General features: G+C 39.9%; 1 protein-coding gene across 1 annotated transcript in view; it reads left to right on the forward strand.

Annotated features, from left to right (window-relative positions):
- Positions 1–14,321, forward strand: part of SYNJ2 (synaptojanin 2) — a 78,485-nt gene that overhangs the window by 33,413 nt on the left and 30,751 nt on the right. The window contains exons 5-7 of the mRNA XM_082481396.1: positions 6,678–6,761; positions 8,578–8,639; positions 11,455–11,551. Of these exons, the coding sequence (XP_082337522.1) occupies positions 6,678–6,761; positions 8,578–8,639; positions 11,455–11,551 (243 nt within the window). The remainder of the gene's footprint in view (positions 1–6,677; positions 6,762–8,577; positions 8,640–11,454; positions 11,552–14,321) is intronic.

Raw genomic sequence — 14,321 nt, forward strand, 5'->3', positions numbered from 1 at the left:
AGAAAGTCTGTCGGTGCATTGAGAAATGCAGATAGGTCTGCTTACCAAAAAGTGGAATTTTCCCCTGGAACTTGGGAACAGAAGAAGGGACATATGCCATTTTAAGTAATAACTTGGTACAGTCTACTATTTTAGTTGAGTGCCTCTCATGAGCATTAGTGCAATCTACATTACTCTGGGTTTGAAGAATGTTCTCTCGCTGAAATGCAGAGGAAAGAAAATGTTAGGAAGTGTTGTCAGCTTTCTTTCAGATCAGTCTCACATTGGCAGCACTGCACTTAACAGTTGTCTAATTGTGGGAAATACTTCTACTATCCTTCTCACTAGCTGGGTCATAAGTAACTCATTCTATTTAATTATATTCCTGGAGTACATTATGTTGCAAATGATTAGCATGAAAAATAAGATGACCTTTGCATCCCAGCAGAAAACCTGAGGATTGGCTCCTGGTGAGTGGCAAAACAGTAGTTGGTTGCTAATGCTTCGCTTAGCTGGGGTTGGGTCAGGCTCTTCACAGGAACTGATGTGCTTTGTTCCTGTTCAACCAGGGGCTGCTGTGAAGTGGGAAGACTGAAGGCTTTTGAGTGTTTTGCAATTGGGTAAGCAAAAGCGCAAGAGTGAAATGGTTATAGGGTGAAAGGCTTGAGTAGGTTGAAAATTATAACAAGGGCTTGCAGTTTTAAAGGATTGTGTGGTTTTGCCTGTTTTTTGTTTTTAAAGGAGAAAAGAAGGTTGCTGTTGCTAATGGTGATAAACACTAGTTTTACCAAGATGCGTATCCTAAGAAAGCAAAGTTGGGCTAACCACTGGGATGCCTGAGATCCAGTTCAAGCTGGCATCCACTTACCATTAGGAAGGAAGAGTCCTAGAATAAACTCTCTCCTGCTTTCATAGTAAACTACTGACTAATCGCCTATGAGGTAATATCTTGGCTGAATAACATTTTGTTTCTATTTGCTGCAGCCTGTACAGTGTAATGGCATGCTGGCTGTGTGCTTTCATGGATAAATAGCACCCTAGGATTCTGAAAAGCCAGGACTTTCTCCCCCTTCATAGGAATTACTTCTAACATTTTTCTGTTTTTAGAAGAGGGAGAAACAATTAATCTTATCTCCAGGCAGTTCTTTTATGCATAAATGGTATGCTTTTGTCTCCCACTGAGTTAGCCTTGTGGCATTTTAGCTCTGCAATGAGTCATTTTTTGTGGGCTCACTTAACTGCTGTGACTCACAGTGTTTGAGAAGATGGGGGAAAAAGTTAAATATCTCACTTCACTTTTGCTTTTAAAAAAAAAAAAAGCTACTAGTAGATCTTTCAGATATTTAGTCATTTGGCTTGCGTCTTTACAAAGACAAAAGAAGAAAGAAAAAATGGTAGGAAACACTTAAAGAAAAACAAAATAAGAAGGGAAGAGAAAAGAGAGCTTTTTTGAAATCCCTCTAATGTGTACTTTCAGATCTGCTGGCAGTATTTTGTAGTGGGATGGTAGCCCTTTCTACTTGCAGTGTTGCCGTTAATCCTCAAGCAGTTTTAAAATCAGTCTCTGTTTCCCAGTGATATCTTAAATATTTCCCTTCACCCTTTCTTCCTCCCCTGGTAATCCCCTAAAGTTGAGGCTGTATGGCATTCTTTTAATTCTTTTCTGCTAATAGCGTTGAGAAACAAGCATGCTTTTTTCATTTAGTTTGTGTGCCTGTCACTGTTTACGTTTCAGCTCCTCCTCCAGTTATCCTCCAAAGACTTGTGCTAAACTCTCAATATCTTAGTATGTGACTTAAGGGGAACAATGCTAATTTACCAAAGATAAATTAATGGTTTCAGTTGTTTTCCCCTACATGGAACTGTTCAATATGGAAAATGGAAACCTTGACAAGGCATTAGAAGGAAATGCCATGCATTTGGATTAACCTTCCCTTTCTTCCAGTTTAAGAAAAAAATGTCAGGCATGGATTAAGAAAAATGATCCCTATTTCACAATAAGTCCTAGACTGTGTTGGATAGCTCTCCAGGAGAGGAATGGATGCAATCATGTGGCTAATTTATTTTCTGGATCAAGTTTTAGTATGGCCCCAGGCGGGGCAAAGAGGATTATTTTGGCAAGTACATCCTTGGATCCTGTGGTCTGAGTTAAAGGGACTCATGGAGAGGTATGTTTAGGCCATCTGTTATCCATGCTCTTTATGGGTTGTGTGGCAGAGCTGGGGATCCCATAACAAGCCATGTGATTTCATCGTGGACTGTGCCTCTGTGCCCCTTGCGTCTGTAGTGCATTTTGCCATTGGAAGTTGTGACTGGATATTTTTTTCCTTCTAATGAAGATGAGTGATGGAGATTAGTGAATAAATTATTCCAAGCGATGAATGGGAGGAGCATGCTGGGATTAGAACACCAGCTGGTTGATGTAGATGTTTTCTTCTTGCTCAGCAGTTTACTAGCAGTACCTGTGCATGAAGCTTGTGTTACCAGGAAAGGTCCTTGGATCATGGGGGCAAGCTCTGGCCCTATGCAACAGAAGAGAAAGATTGAGAAACATCCTCTTGAACTGTCAGCACTATCACCCTTGGACCTGGAGTTGGAAAAAGAGACCACAAGAAGAGTCTAAGACAACAGAAGTTGAAAGAAAAACATGGAAAATTCTAACATGAGAGGTCAGAGGACAAGCGATCTATTATCAAGACAAAGAAGTCCTCCCCATGGATTAAGTATCCTGTTGCTGTAATGTTGTCGGGTGGGAAACTGCAGGAAACGTGTCTGAAAATCCATCCAGCTACCTGGATTGGATTGTTCTATGGGCCAGACCCTCTGAGATTAATGAAGTAGTCCTCAAGTGTTTTGAGGATTTGATAGGAATGAACATTCTCCCTGGGGGAAGTAGGCAACAACTTGCTGTCATTTTGGATTTAAGATAAAAGATAAGACTCCACAATAATTTTATGAAGCCCAAAGACAGGGATTTAGCAGTTATGTATCAACCCTAAGGACAAAGTGTTGTCCAAAATGTTACTGATTGTTGTTGAACTTTTAGAGAAAAACCTGTGTGATCTTGGATGTTATTTCTTCTCGATGACTTAAGGAAAACAGAGGACAGGGAAATTCTAGAAATAAAGTGCTGTTTATTTTTCTTTCAGTTTCTTTTCTTAAAGACTGTTCATCTTTTGTGTAGTGCCTTAGAATAAGAGAAATAGATCTGCTGGAGGACAGGGTAATGAAGTCAAAACTAGAACGACAAAAAAGTGGGACATATATGCGCTTGTAGAAAACATGCCGTTGTGAACAAAAAATGATCAAGGCTTGGGAGAATATGAGAAAATAAATTCTGTACTTATCCATGCATAAATGCTAGAATTGCATAAGCAACGAAGTTGGAATCTTTTATTTATGAATGTAATTTTAAGCTGCATGTATTATCAGTGCTTATTTAAGATTTTAACAAATGGCGTTTCTTATAGTGTATATGGGTGTTAAGATTATGTCCATTCCTGAACTGGCAGGTCTTCTTAGTCTCAGTCTTTCAACCTGCTCGCTTAACAGGTCTACTGGTAGGAAGGCTGTTGCCACTATTATTGTAAAGTCAAGGGGCATACATGGTAGAAGGTAATGTTAAGATCGGAGGTCATGTTCCTTGGAGTGGTGAATGAAGGATAGTGGGTATTGCTGAAATTTGGGGAAGATTTGCATGGTTGTAATGCTTCATGAAATGGTTACAGTCTGTTTAGGAAGGAATGACTGGCAGAAAAGGGTGTTATTCTCCCACTCGTTAAAAAAATTCTAGGTCTTTTTCCAATTCACTGGCAACTTGGAAGAAAATAATTTTGGATTCATCTGGGTCACAAGAATGAGGTGAGAGGATTGTGAAAGACCACAGATTTGCTCCAGAGAACAGAATGATGAGCCCTGTAAGTGAAAACGTGCTAATGTGGAGAATTTTCTTGTGAATGACTATGTTGGGGAGGCTATGCTCCCAGTTCAAAAACCTCATCTAAATTTCTAAAAGCTACATGGCAATGTGCATAAAAATTTCAGTTTCTTTAAAATGTCCTATCATCATAGGGGACTACTGTATTAGACCTCAACCTGACAGAGAACCCCCCAGCCCATCACATCAGGGTGTGGGCATCCTGTTTAGATCACAGGAATGATTCCCAGATAGTTTGAATTCTTTTTGTTGTTGTTCGGTTCTCCAAATGGACAGCTTAATAGAGCAGAAAACAGTTAGAAGAGGTAATGGGTGAAAACCAGTGAACAGAAAATGTGAGTGACTATAGTAACAAACATCTGTTTGCTCTTACAATGTTGAATCACTAATAAGTGGAAATATGAGCATCTGTTAATGCAGAAAGGCAGAAATGTTTGGTCAGTATTTTTCTTCTGTATTTGGCATAAAGAAGGCAGGTTATATATTCATGATCTATAACTGATGAAGTACTTTCCATTTATACTGTAGCTCAGGAAGATGTTAAACTGCAGGTATTAAAACTAGAATTATTATTATTATCTTTTAATCTGCAGCTGGGATTTCTAAAAGAGCTGGCCAAAGGGATACTTGAGCTGTTGATTTTTCAGTTCGTTATGGAAACAGGAACGTTCCAGAAGACTGTAAAGAAAACTGATCCTCTGTAGCAAGCTGTTCGAGTGGCCAAATTGTGCTTCACATAAAGCTCTGTCTGTATCGTCATCATTAGATGTTTCATTTCAACTCATTCATTGCCAAGGTGATGATTGTTGTCAAATTTTGAAGTGAGCCAGTCCTGACTGTTTTTTGCATGGATTCAGGACCCGATCCTCATTTAGTATGAGTCAGGATAATGCTGGGGCTGTCAGTGGAGCTACACAAATTTGCTTTACCTTAGCATTACATCCTCTGGGTCCATGACTGTGGGTGAAAAGATGATTCAGTGTTTAGAAGTCACTGACTCATGCTGGTATGACCTGTCTCAGGAAGGCTGTGATAAAGAGGAAGAAGGTGGGCCTGCTCACTCCTCCTGTAGGCCAGATCCCTGTAGGATGGACTCCTCTGAGTGCAGAAGCGCAAAGAAAAGGTGCACCAGTGTGTTGCCATGGTAATTAGCTCCTGCACTCAGGTACCAGCAATGTTTAGAAAACTTCACTGGGAGAGCATGTTTTAGAGCTGCGTTACTCAGGCTGTGAGGCAGGCCTCGCAAGAAGGCTTCCCTTTCTCTTGCAGAGGGTTGTGCTAGGATGTGATGCAACAGAGAAGGGTTCTTAATTCATTGGTATGAGGCTAAAAACATCAAAACATACAGTTTTGCACTACATCTGGGCTAGCCATTGTTCTAACACTGAGACTGTCATTGACACAGCCACTTAAATCTTTCATCGTAGTGAAATGGGGATAGTTGTAAGTGCTCTGCAAAAATATTGTAAAGATTATTTAAATAAAACTGGTGACAGAATATTTAAATACCCACCTCTCTGGTGTAGCTATACTTCTTTTCACACAGGTAGCTCTAAAAATTGTACGTTGATAGTGGTTATAAAGATAAAATGTTAAGGTAAACGAAGGCACTTCCCCTGAGCCACCTAGCCAGCAGCACATGTAGTGGTAAATCCAAAAGCACAAACCATATTAAATCTGTAGAGTAACCAATTTTCATGTTCTTTTCTATTTTGGGAGCTACTAGCCAGCTGGCAGCAGTTGTGCTAAATGATATGATGCGGTTAGAGAAGCAGCTACCTGGATGACCTGGATACCATTCCTCTGCAGGGCTGCAGAAGACTCATTGTCATGCATGAGATAACGGAGATGCGTATCATGTGTATCATGTATCCCCGGTGGAAAACAGCCAGGATTCCACTGCTAAGTATAGGCTAGGGGAGTGAGCCGGGCTTTGCGCAGTTGCTCTGTGGTCATACTGAATCTGAAGATAGTACCTTTTGTGCTAAGTTAACATATAATGTAACGCTTTGCTCGGGGGCTGGTGGAAGGGGAAGGCAAAGGGGGAAATCAGTCTTTGTACTTTGCATAGATTTGACTCAAAATCAGCTTGTTGGCAGTGATCATAAGAACGAATACTTAGGGAGAGTGTGAGATCTGGTTAGGGAAGGAAATGGGGAGTTGGAGCCTCTCACTGTAAGCCTCCTGGAAAAGAAGTAGATCACATGCTGTTCACTGTATCTCAGAATGGGAGTGGCAAAGCTGCTGGTTTCACTGAGATTTATTTGGACACTCTGACAAGGCACAACACGCAGTGAAATAAGAAATAGTAAATAAAGCAAGAGATAAGCTTATCCCACACCTGACATTACCCATCATCGGTCACAAGGAGCGATGACATTTTGCACAGTTAAATTTTGTGAGAGAGACAGAGGGAGAGTGTATGGCTGGTCTTCGTGAGTGTCTTCACCAGTAGGACAAATCTGTCTTCATTGTGGATGAAAGATTTCTCTCTTCTTGACAGTGGTGATGTTTTAAATTTTCTCTTATTTCTGGTGAGTAATGAATTGAATGTTCTGTGATAACATGAAAGCAAATACGTTGTGCTTTGTTCCACTGCCTGCGAGACTATGGAAAAGTGGCTGAGCAGTAAGTGGATACAGTGAGATACACGGTTTACTTTTTTTACCCTTTGAGTTCAGTGTCTTAAGCTGTCACCTGATGAAGGGGTCACAGACTGGTAGAGGTAACGGCAGAACTTCCCTTTATTTTGTTTTTGCAGACCATTTACTTGGATGAAGACATCTCTTCCTTTGTGCAGATCAGAGGTTCTGTTCCACTGTTTTGGGAGCAACCGGGGCTTCAGGTAAAAGAATAATCAAAAAGCCTACCTTACTTATCACTCTCGCTATTTATAATTTAGAAGTTACATAAAATTTAATTGTTTTTTTAAATGAGCTGCAAAGCTCATTCTGTGAAAATGCTGAGCTCTTTCATTTTAGGTTTGCTTTGTAGAAAATTTTGCATGTTTAGATAAACAGAACAAAACCAGGCAAATGGCTGTAGTTAACATATTCATGTGTTTGTGTGCCTCTACAGGAAACTATTTGTAAGGAACTGTGTCCTAATATCTGAAGCTGAAGTTTACAGCAATATCCTTAACATTTTCAATTTGATTTGGAGCAACCTTTCCTTCTGAGATGCCCAGTTAGCTTGATGATATTGACCTCCACAATAAAATAGGAGTATCTAGGGGTACCAGGAGCTATATAAGAAGCACATTACTTTGAAACAAAGTATAATGTCTGGATGGTGTTTACTAGATTTCAGTCAAAAGGGTGATGATGATCTAATCTGATCTTCTGCGAGGCAGTGATGTAGAGTTCCATCAGGAGACTATTGCATCAAGCCTAGTGGGTTACATATGGTCTGTGACTTACAGTACAGTTACAAGCTCAAATAAGAATTGTCCTAGCACACTTTGCATTCTCCTAACAGCGGGATAAGCAACTGGAATGAGTATGGACATATATGCATATATGTTAGTAGAGAGAGTACTTAATATAAGTTATTTTTTAGATACTTCAGAGGTTATTTGATACTTTTGTATCATTAAATCTAGCACCTAGGTACCATTCAGAACTACTGGATTTAGCGCAAAAGGAAGATGACTAAAGGATCTGTGTTCTCTCTGTTAGCACCATCCAGTGCAATACTTGCTTCTTTTTATAATGCAGGTCTGCCCATATGGTTGTGCACACATCCTGCCCATGGCATAGCTGTATCCAGCACTGTAGTTCTGTACGTTATGAAGCCATAGAGCTTTTCCCCAAGTATTTTTGGCTAGCGGGTAGCATCTCTAGTTAAAACAGAATTTTCAACTTTTTAGTAAGGACACAGTCTGCTTTTTTGCCTAATATGGATTAGATTATGCAGCTTTCATTTATGTGGGTGAATACTCAACTCTTATTCCTTGGATGCGAGTGTGCTGGCACCGGTGTTAGAATTGCAACCAAGCTCATGAAAAACAAAGGAAGATGATGAAGTACAGGAAAAAATTCATGATCCTATAACCTATAAATAATTAACAGTGTAGTTTTTGGAGAGGAATGAAGCCCTCTGCATACTGTAATAACAGTAGCTAGCATTCAAAAGGAGCTTGAGGCTACTGTTGTTAACATATGTATTAAAAGTATTGATGGCACAGGATTTCATCCTTCATATTTTCAAAGGACTGTTCTGATGCTTTTTAGTTTTTGTAAATAATGAAAGAACTCTGGACACACAGCCCATGGAACTGGCATATCTGCAGCCTTTTCTGCCAAGGGAAGGGCAGGGAGAATGCTGGGCACACAGCATACTCGTGTGAGGCAGTGTGGGATATTTGCTAGAGGAAGCTGGTGAAGGGATGTGAGTTGTTTGGCCATAAAAAGATGTGTAGGTATCCCTTTGCTTAATGATAATTGTGTTTTCACTTGTAATTGTAAATGTTGCTGTCTAATAAAAGCTGTGGCTTTTGTATTAAGGGCATTGTGTCTGTGGGTGTGTGGAGACTGTTGGAGGTGTCTGGTGCTGTTAGATGTTTGTCTCTGAAGGAAAAAGGGAGACATCTAGTGATTTAGGACTCTAGCAATTTAAGGAGTTAATTTTCTCTTTCTTCTCTTTCCAATATTTTAATTTAGGTGGGTTCTCATCATCTACGGCTTAACAGAGGTCTGGAAGCTAATGCACCTGCCTTTGACAGGTAAGCTTCATTCCACTTCAGCAATAACACAGCAGCCTGGCGTTTAACCAAGATTCCACAACTGTGTGCCTTCCTAGTAAATCCTGAGATGCAAGACATCTTTCAGATGATGTCGCCAGTCCCCCAGGTGTTGCAGATTAAGTGCATTTTCCTTTCTGTTTTCAATGGTAATTGAATTAATTTGTTCTCCTGGATTGTTTCTGTAAAAGCTAAGAAATACTGAGTGGTATGCAATAGGAAAGTCTGTGTAACCTTTTGTGAGCCAACAAATGTGAATTTACATTTAAGGTACACAGAACGTGTGTTCTTTACCAGTGCAACCCAGGTAATTAAAAAGTAAACACTGCTTCCTCTCCAATCTGGATTTGTTTTTCTCCTCATTGTTTTACTGCTATACAGAAACAAGTGTGTCTTATTCTATGGTCAGTGTTGCACGATGCTGTCATGCTGATGCTTTTCTACTTTACCCAAAGACTGGCTTGTAAACCTTTTTAAACTATTATACTCTGCTTGTGAGCTGGAAACTGCAAAAAAAGCTGTACATTAGCTTGATTCCTTTGAATGTCTGCCTATGATGTGCTATCCTTTAAGGCCAAACTCCCATGGACGTCAGTGGGAACATTGCCTGAAAAGGACATGAAAGATTTGGCCTGTGGGAAATTTTCAACTTGTAAGTGCCAGGTCATGTGGTTAATTTCTATTTTGATTTGGTTTTGGCAAGTCAGAGTTTATGTTGATTTTGGGTAAGGGCCTCTTAATTCCTTGATTTCGTTTACTACAACTGTTAGCAAACAAGACATTAGTGACTGTTAATAGTTTTGCAGCATTGAAGACCCCAAACAGGCATTAGAATCTAAAGGGACCATGCACCATAGCAGTCCGTGCTCCGGACGGCCTTAGCCTATATTCTTCAAGGTTTTTAAGGTTCTTAAATCCCACTGAATTCAAATGTCTTTGAGACTCATAGTGTTGTGGTCATCTGGTTCCATGATAATTTGCCTTGCCAGTGTCCCTGAAGCTCCATCTTAGAGGTTTGCATTCTACAGCAGAGATAATTTGTATAAGAAGAAAACAATAACTTATTCAGCATCCTCTTGTGCTGCCCAAGAAATTGAGAATACTTTAGCAAGAAACAACTTTGTAACACCATTTAGCTCAGAGAACCTTTTCTTTCTGACCTTGGTGCAACTGGTGAATAGCTTTCTTGTAAGAAACATGAATATGAGGATCAACTTGCACTATTCCTTCTTTCCCTTGTGTACAGTAAAGCCTTTAGGTTAGATGAAGTTAGGGATCTCTCTGCTTACAGATCTGCAAAAGACAGTCCTTTGAAAATGGGCAAGGAATAAGCAACTGCTTATATGGAAGAGGACACTGAAACTTAACAACTTGCTACAGCTTTTCTGAGAGTTATGGTGGATTTAGCCTGTTACATTTTCCCATCTGATAGGTTAATGTGTTGAAAAGGCACTGTGAGAAACGAATGGTGATCTTTTTCCACCCCTCTCCCTGCGAAATCCCTGGGGAGCTCTGCTTACAGTATTCCAGCAGGTGACCTGACCTTCAGCAGTTTTGTTGGAGGGAAGTAACATTGGCGGGGAAGTAGACTCTTGATGCTGGGATCGGAGGGTTGCAAATGTATGGGAAGAGTTGGTGTACAGAGAACTAGTTGCAGAATCAGGAATATAAGTAGCACCAGAAAATATATTTAGCCATGTTTCTTGAAGGCCATGCTGATAGCTTTTTCTTTCTTTTCTCCCCTTCCATGGGTTTCTGTGTGGCTTATTTCTGGTTATAGGATTTAAAGGTGCATGCCAGAAGATGTGTGCTTGCTGTTTTTCTGACACTTTGCTGTTGCATGTTGCTTTGCAGGGTGTAATGGCTTTTCATTTGTGTGTTTATTTTGTTTTTCTTGTCTATTTCTATCCAGCTTCCTCTTAAGTACTACTATAGTGTTGTTAGTACATGATGGAAGATGGCTTTAAGATCTAGTTGTTTCTTGATGAGCCAGCACAGCTCCTGTAGCATATGCATACCAACTTGAAAAAAATTTATTGAGGGGAGAGCGGGTGCCTCTGCATCTGGCTAAAAGCTCTTGACTTGTGAGTCCCTAAACATCAGGCTTTGAGAGATTGGGGATATATGCCAAAGAAAGTACCGCTTTATACTTGTCCTATTTTGTGTTTTTCCTGCAGAATATAGGCTAGGCCACTTGGCTAAAAGGCCCTTTGGTCTGATTCAGTGCAGCAGTTCTTATGATTACTAACCTTTCTGCTTAATTTAGTTAAAGTTGAGAGTGAATATCTCTATGAACTCAGAGATATTTCAACCCTATTGCCTATGACATGTGTTTGTGCCTCTCTGGCCTTGGCGCTGGAGTCCTAGGTCCCATTGCTGCTGCTGAGTTTTTGTAGGCTCAGCCCCGCAAGATGCCGGGCAATTGCTGTTGAAGTGTAATATGTTTTCCTCTCTTCTTATCTTTCCTATGTCGTTCCCAGGCTGACAGACAAGAGGTGGGAGCATACAAAGGGCAATGTCAAAGCTAACAGTGACGTAAAAGATCTGGGGCCTGTTTCCTAACATGCTTCTTTCTTTAATTTCAGTACGAAATACTGTGTCCATTAATTGCATGCTTTCACCATTTGTACTTTAATAACTGATTGCAAGGAAACTGAGGAAGATGTCTGTAGCTTCTGTGGCTGGAACTTTCTGCTGGATTGAAGAAGCAGTGATCTCTAGTTCTGTATTTTGAAAAAGGTAGTAGGTAACATAAGACGGTTTTATTTAGTAACTGTCATGGTTACTTTTGGTGTAGGCATATGATGCTTCTGAAAGAGCAGTACGGAAAACAAGTGATCGTTAACCTGTTGGGAAGCAGAGGAGGGGAGGAGGTGCTCAACAGAGCTTTTAAGGTAAAAGCAATGTTTTTGTTTTTGGTTTTTTTTTATAATTTTGATTTCCCCTGAGCCTCCACATTCTTCTGTTTCCCTTCTGGCCCAGTAGGTGATTAATAGCATATCTATTGAAATGATGTTATCTCTTTATTAGATGTTGCATACTGAGAGAATGGTGCTTCATAGTCTCATGGCTTAATTTCCAGCACTGCCTTCCTGCTTATTTCTTCATGCATTTATGCACATTCTCTTTACCAGACATTTAAAACAATTGCCCTAATTGTCCTAAGAGGAGGATTCATTTACAAAAATGAATTGTAGTCAGCTTTGTCATAGTATGTAGTCACCTGTGCAGTCAATGCCTCATGGGGTTGCCAGAACTGCTTGGGGGCCAGGCCATGACCCTAGCTCACTGAGTGTAGGCAAGCTGTCTTGCTCTGATCGTAATGGGAAATAGCTATCTTGCACTGGTTGTGATGGGAACTGGCTGCCTGAGCACCAGATGAACATCTGGTGTATGAAGAGAGAGGTTTTCCTGGCCCTTAAATGTCCCTAGGCACAACTAAAACCTGAAAGCATCTGGGTTGTGCTTTCAGGGTGTCAGGCATTTTAGAATTAAAGCTGTGCTGCATTGTAGTGCAGTATTGTCATGGTTTATGCCAAAATCCACTACTGGGGACCTGAGGCACCCCAGATGGGACCGACAGATGCTCCCCTCTACCCCTCTTCAAAGAGAGAGGGAGAGGAGGAAAAAGAGACTTATGAGTTTAGAAGGAACCTCAAACCAGGACAAGTATTCTGATGGCCAGATTTTTAAAACTGATGTGTACCTGAAGTCACAGATTGGCATTGTGTGGGATTTGCAGCAGTGCGTAGCTGCCTGAATCTGGCTGGAAGTTAATGGAAGTCTGCCTCCTAAGTGCCTGTTGCTTTAGAAATCTGACATAGATACCTTGGAGTATATCTTCCTAAAAATAATATGAAGAGTGGTTTAAGTACACACCTGTAGTAAGCGTTATGTATTTCTCATTGGTAAAGAATGATACAACAGTTCTGAGTTCAAATGTTCACTGTGTGAAACTAAGCAAAATGAAAATTGTAGTTAAATAATAGTTCCTGATTTGTTTCTCTCTGTTGGAATAATGTACTCAAGACAAAGAGTGTCTTGAGGTTTTTGTCAGTTTTCCTGTGTGACCATTTCCTCTTCCTCCAAAAGAGCTGGAGAGGACTATCAGCTTCCCCAGTGGAAAGTGACAAAGTAAAAGTCTCCCCATGTACAGAATATGGCCAAAGAAAGTGGTTATGACTAGAGCTTGCAAGGCAATGAGGAAGGTACAGAAGTGAAGTCTGGTCCTAGCTTCTGCTCTCAGCTTCTTACCGAATTTCTGCATGACACAGATAAGCCTCTAAAATCTCTTGATTTCCCTGTCTCTAAAATCGTTTTTATGGTTTATTTTGCAAAAAACATTGAAATTTAGGGGTAAGAGATGGTCACTTGAAAAATGCTCAAATAACTTTTATGAGGATACAAATCTGACTTTTCTTGGTAATTTAATACTGATATTTTATCAAAAACTCGCATTCTTGAAGATGGTGTTCTGGACAGTATTGTACAGAGATTAAGTCAGAAACAGGGCATGTCTAGAATAAAGACCTTGTATTCATTTTAAATATAGATCTGTTTAAATTGTTAAACTTTATTGATGTTTAAATAAATTATGAAAACACTCTGTTTAGACTGACAGCACTGGAAACTGAACTTTTGAATACCATTCAAAACAACTACCTCTTGGTTTTTTCTTTGCCTTTGTGTTCTAATAATAGGTGTTTGGAAAGAATATATAGTTAGTTTTTACTTTGATGATTTTAAAGGGCTTGAATTAAAATAAAGTAATTCATAGCGGAATGATTAGGAATGAAAACTTTTCTCCTTTTCTGTCATTAGTTTGTTTCTTTGTTTCTACATCTTCCTTTGCTCGTATTCCTTCCTCTTCTCCCAGCTCGTGCTGCAATCTCTGTTATTCTTACCAGAGTTAGTTCAAATATTCTTGTAATAACTGCTGCTGGGTTCCTTTGGTCAGAATGTCACTGCTACCATTCATTTATGCAACAGGAACAGCTGAAAAATTGTAAATGGCCAACTTACCATCAGCTGTTCCTAGACCAAAAATCATTACTGTTCCTAGTAATGATGTTCCTCTCATAAGCATCCCCTGTAACAGATGTAATTATGCTTACAGTAAAAGCAATGCTGCAGTGTAGAGTTACGAATACTCTGTCAATGACTTACACCGAGGCAGTGGGTAAATGTCATCCTCAAGTGCATTACTAGTGCCAGCAGCTGTAAAGGCAAGTTGAGGTGTCAACAACAGAGAAGCGGATACCAAGTCTTTTGGCTTTTGTAACAGTGTAATGAAATATATTTTGCACGTCTCTCCAAACACCATGCAACGCCTTTAAATTTGTTTCTGTGAGGAAGGCTTAATGGCTTACTTGATACAATTATACTGGTGAAACTGCTGCATGTACGCTGTTAATGTAATATCAGAATTGTTTTGCTCGGTTTGTATCACAATCTAAGTGGAGAAAAGCATCCGTCTCTTGGGATGAGAATGTGCAGGAGGGAAGGGAATAGGCAAAGGTTTACATAGTTAGTGTTAATATAACAGTTCACTCTGGCTTTGTTGTGGAGAGCAGGATGTATTATTGCCGTATCTGTTACAGATACCTTAATGAAATTTGTGGCGATTACAGAAATGCAAGTGAGGTTGTGGAAATTGGAGATGAA

The sequence above is a fragment of the Vanellus vanellus genome (genome assembly GCF_965231255.1).
Source record: "Vanellus vanellus genome assembly, chromosome: 3".
In the NCBI taxonomy this organism is placed as follows: Eukaryota; Metazoa; Chordata; class Aves; order Charadriiformes; family Charadriidae; genus Vanellus; species Vanellus vanellus.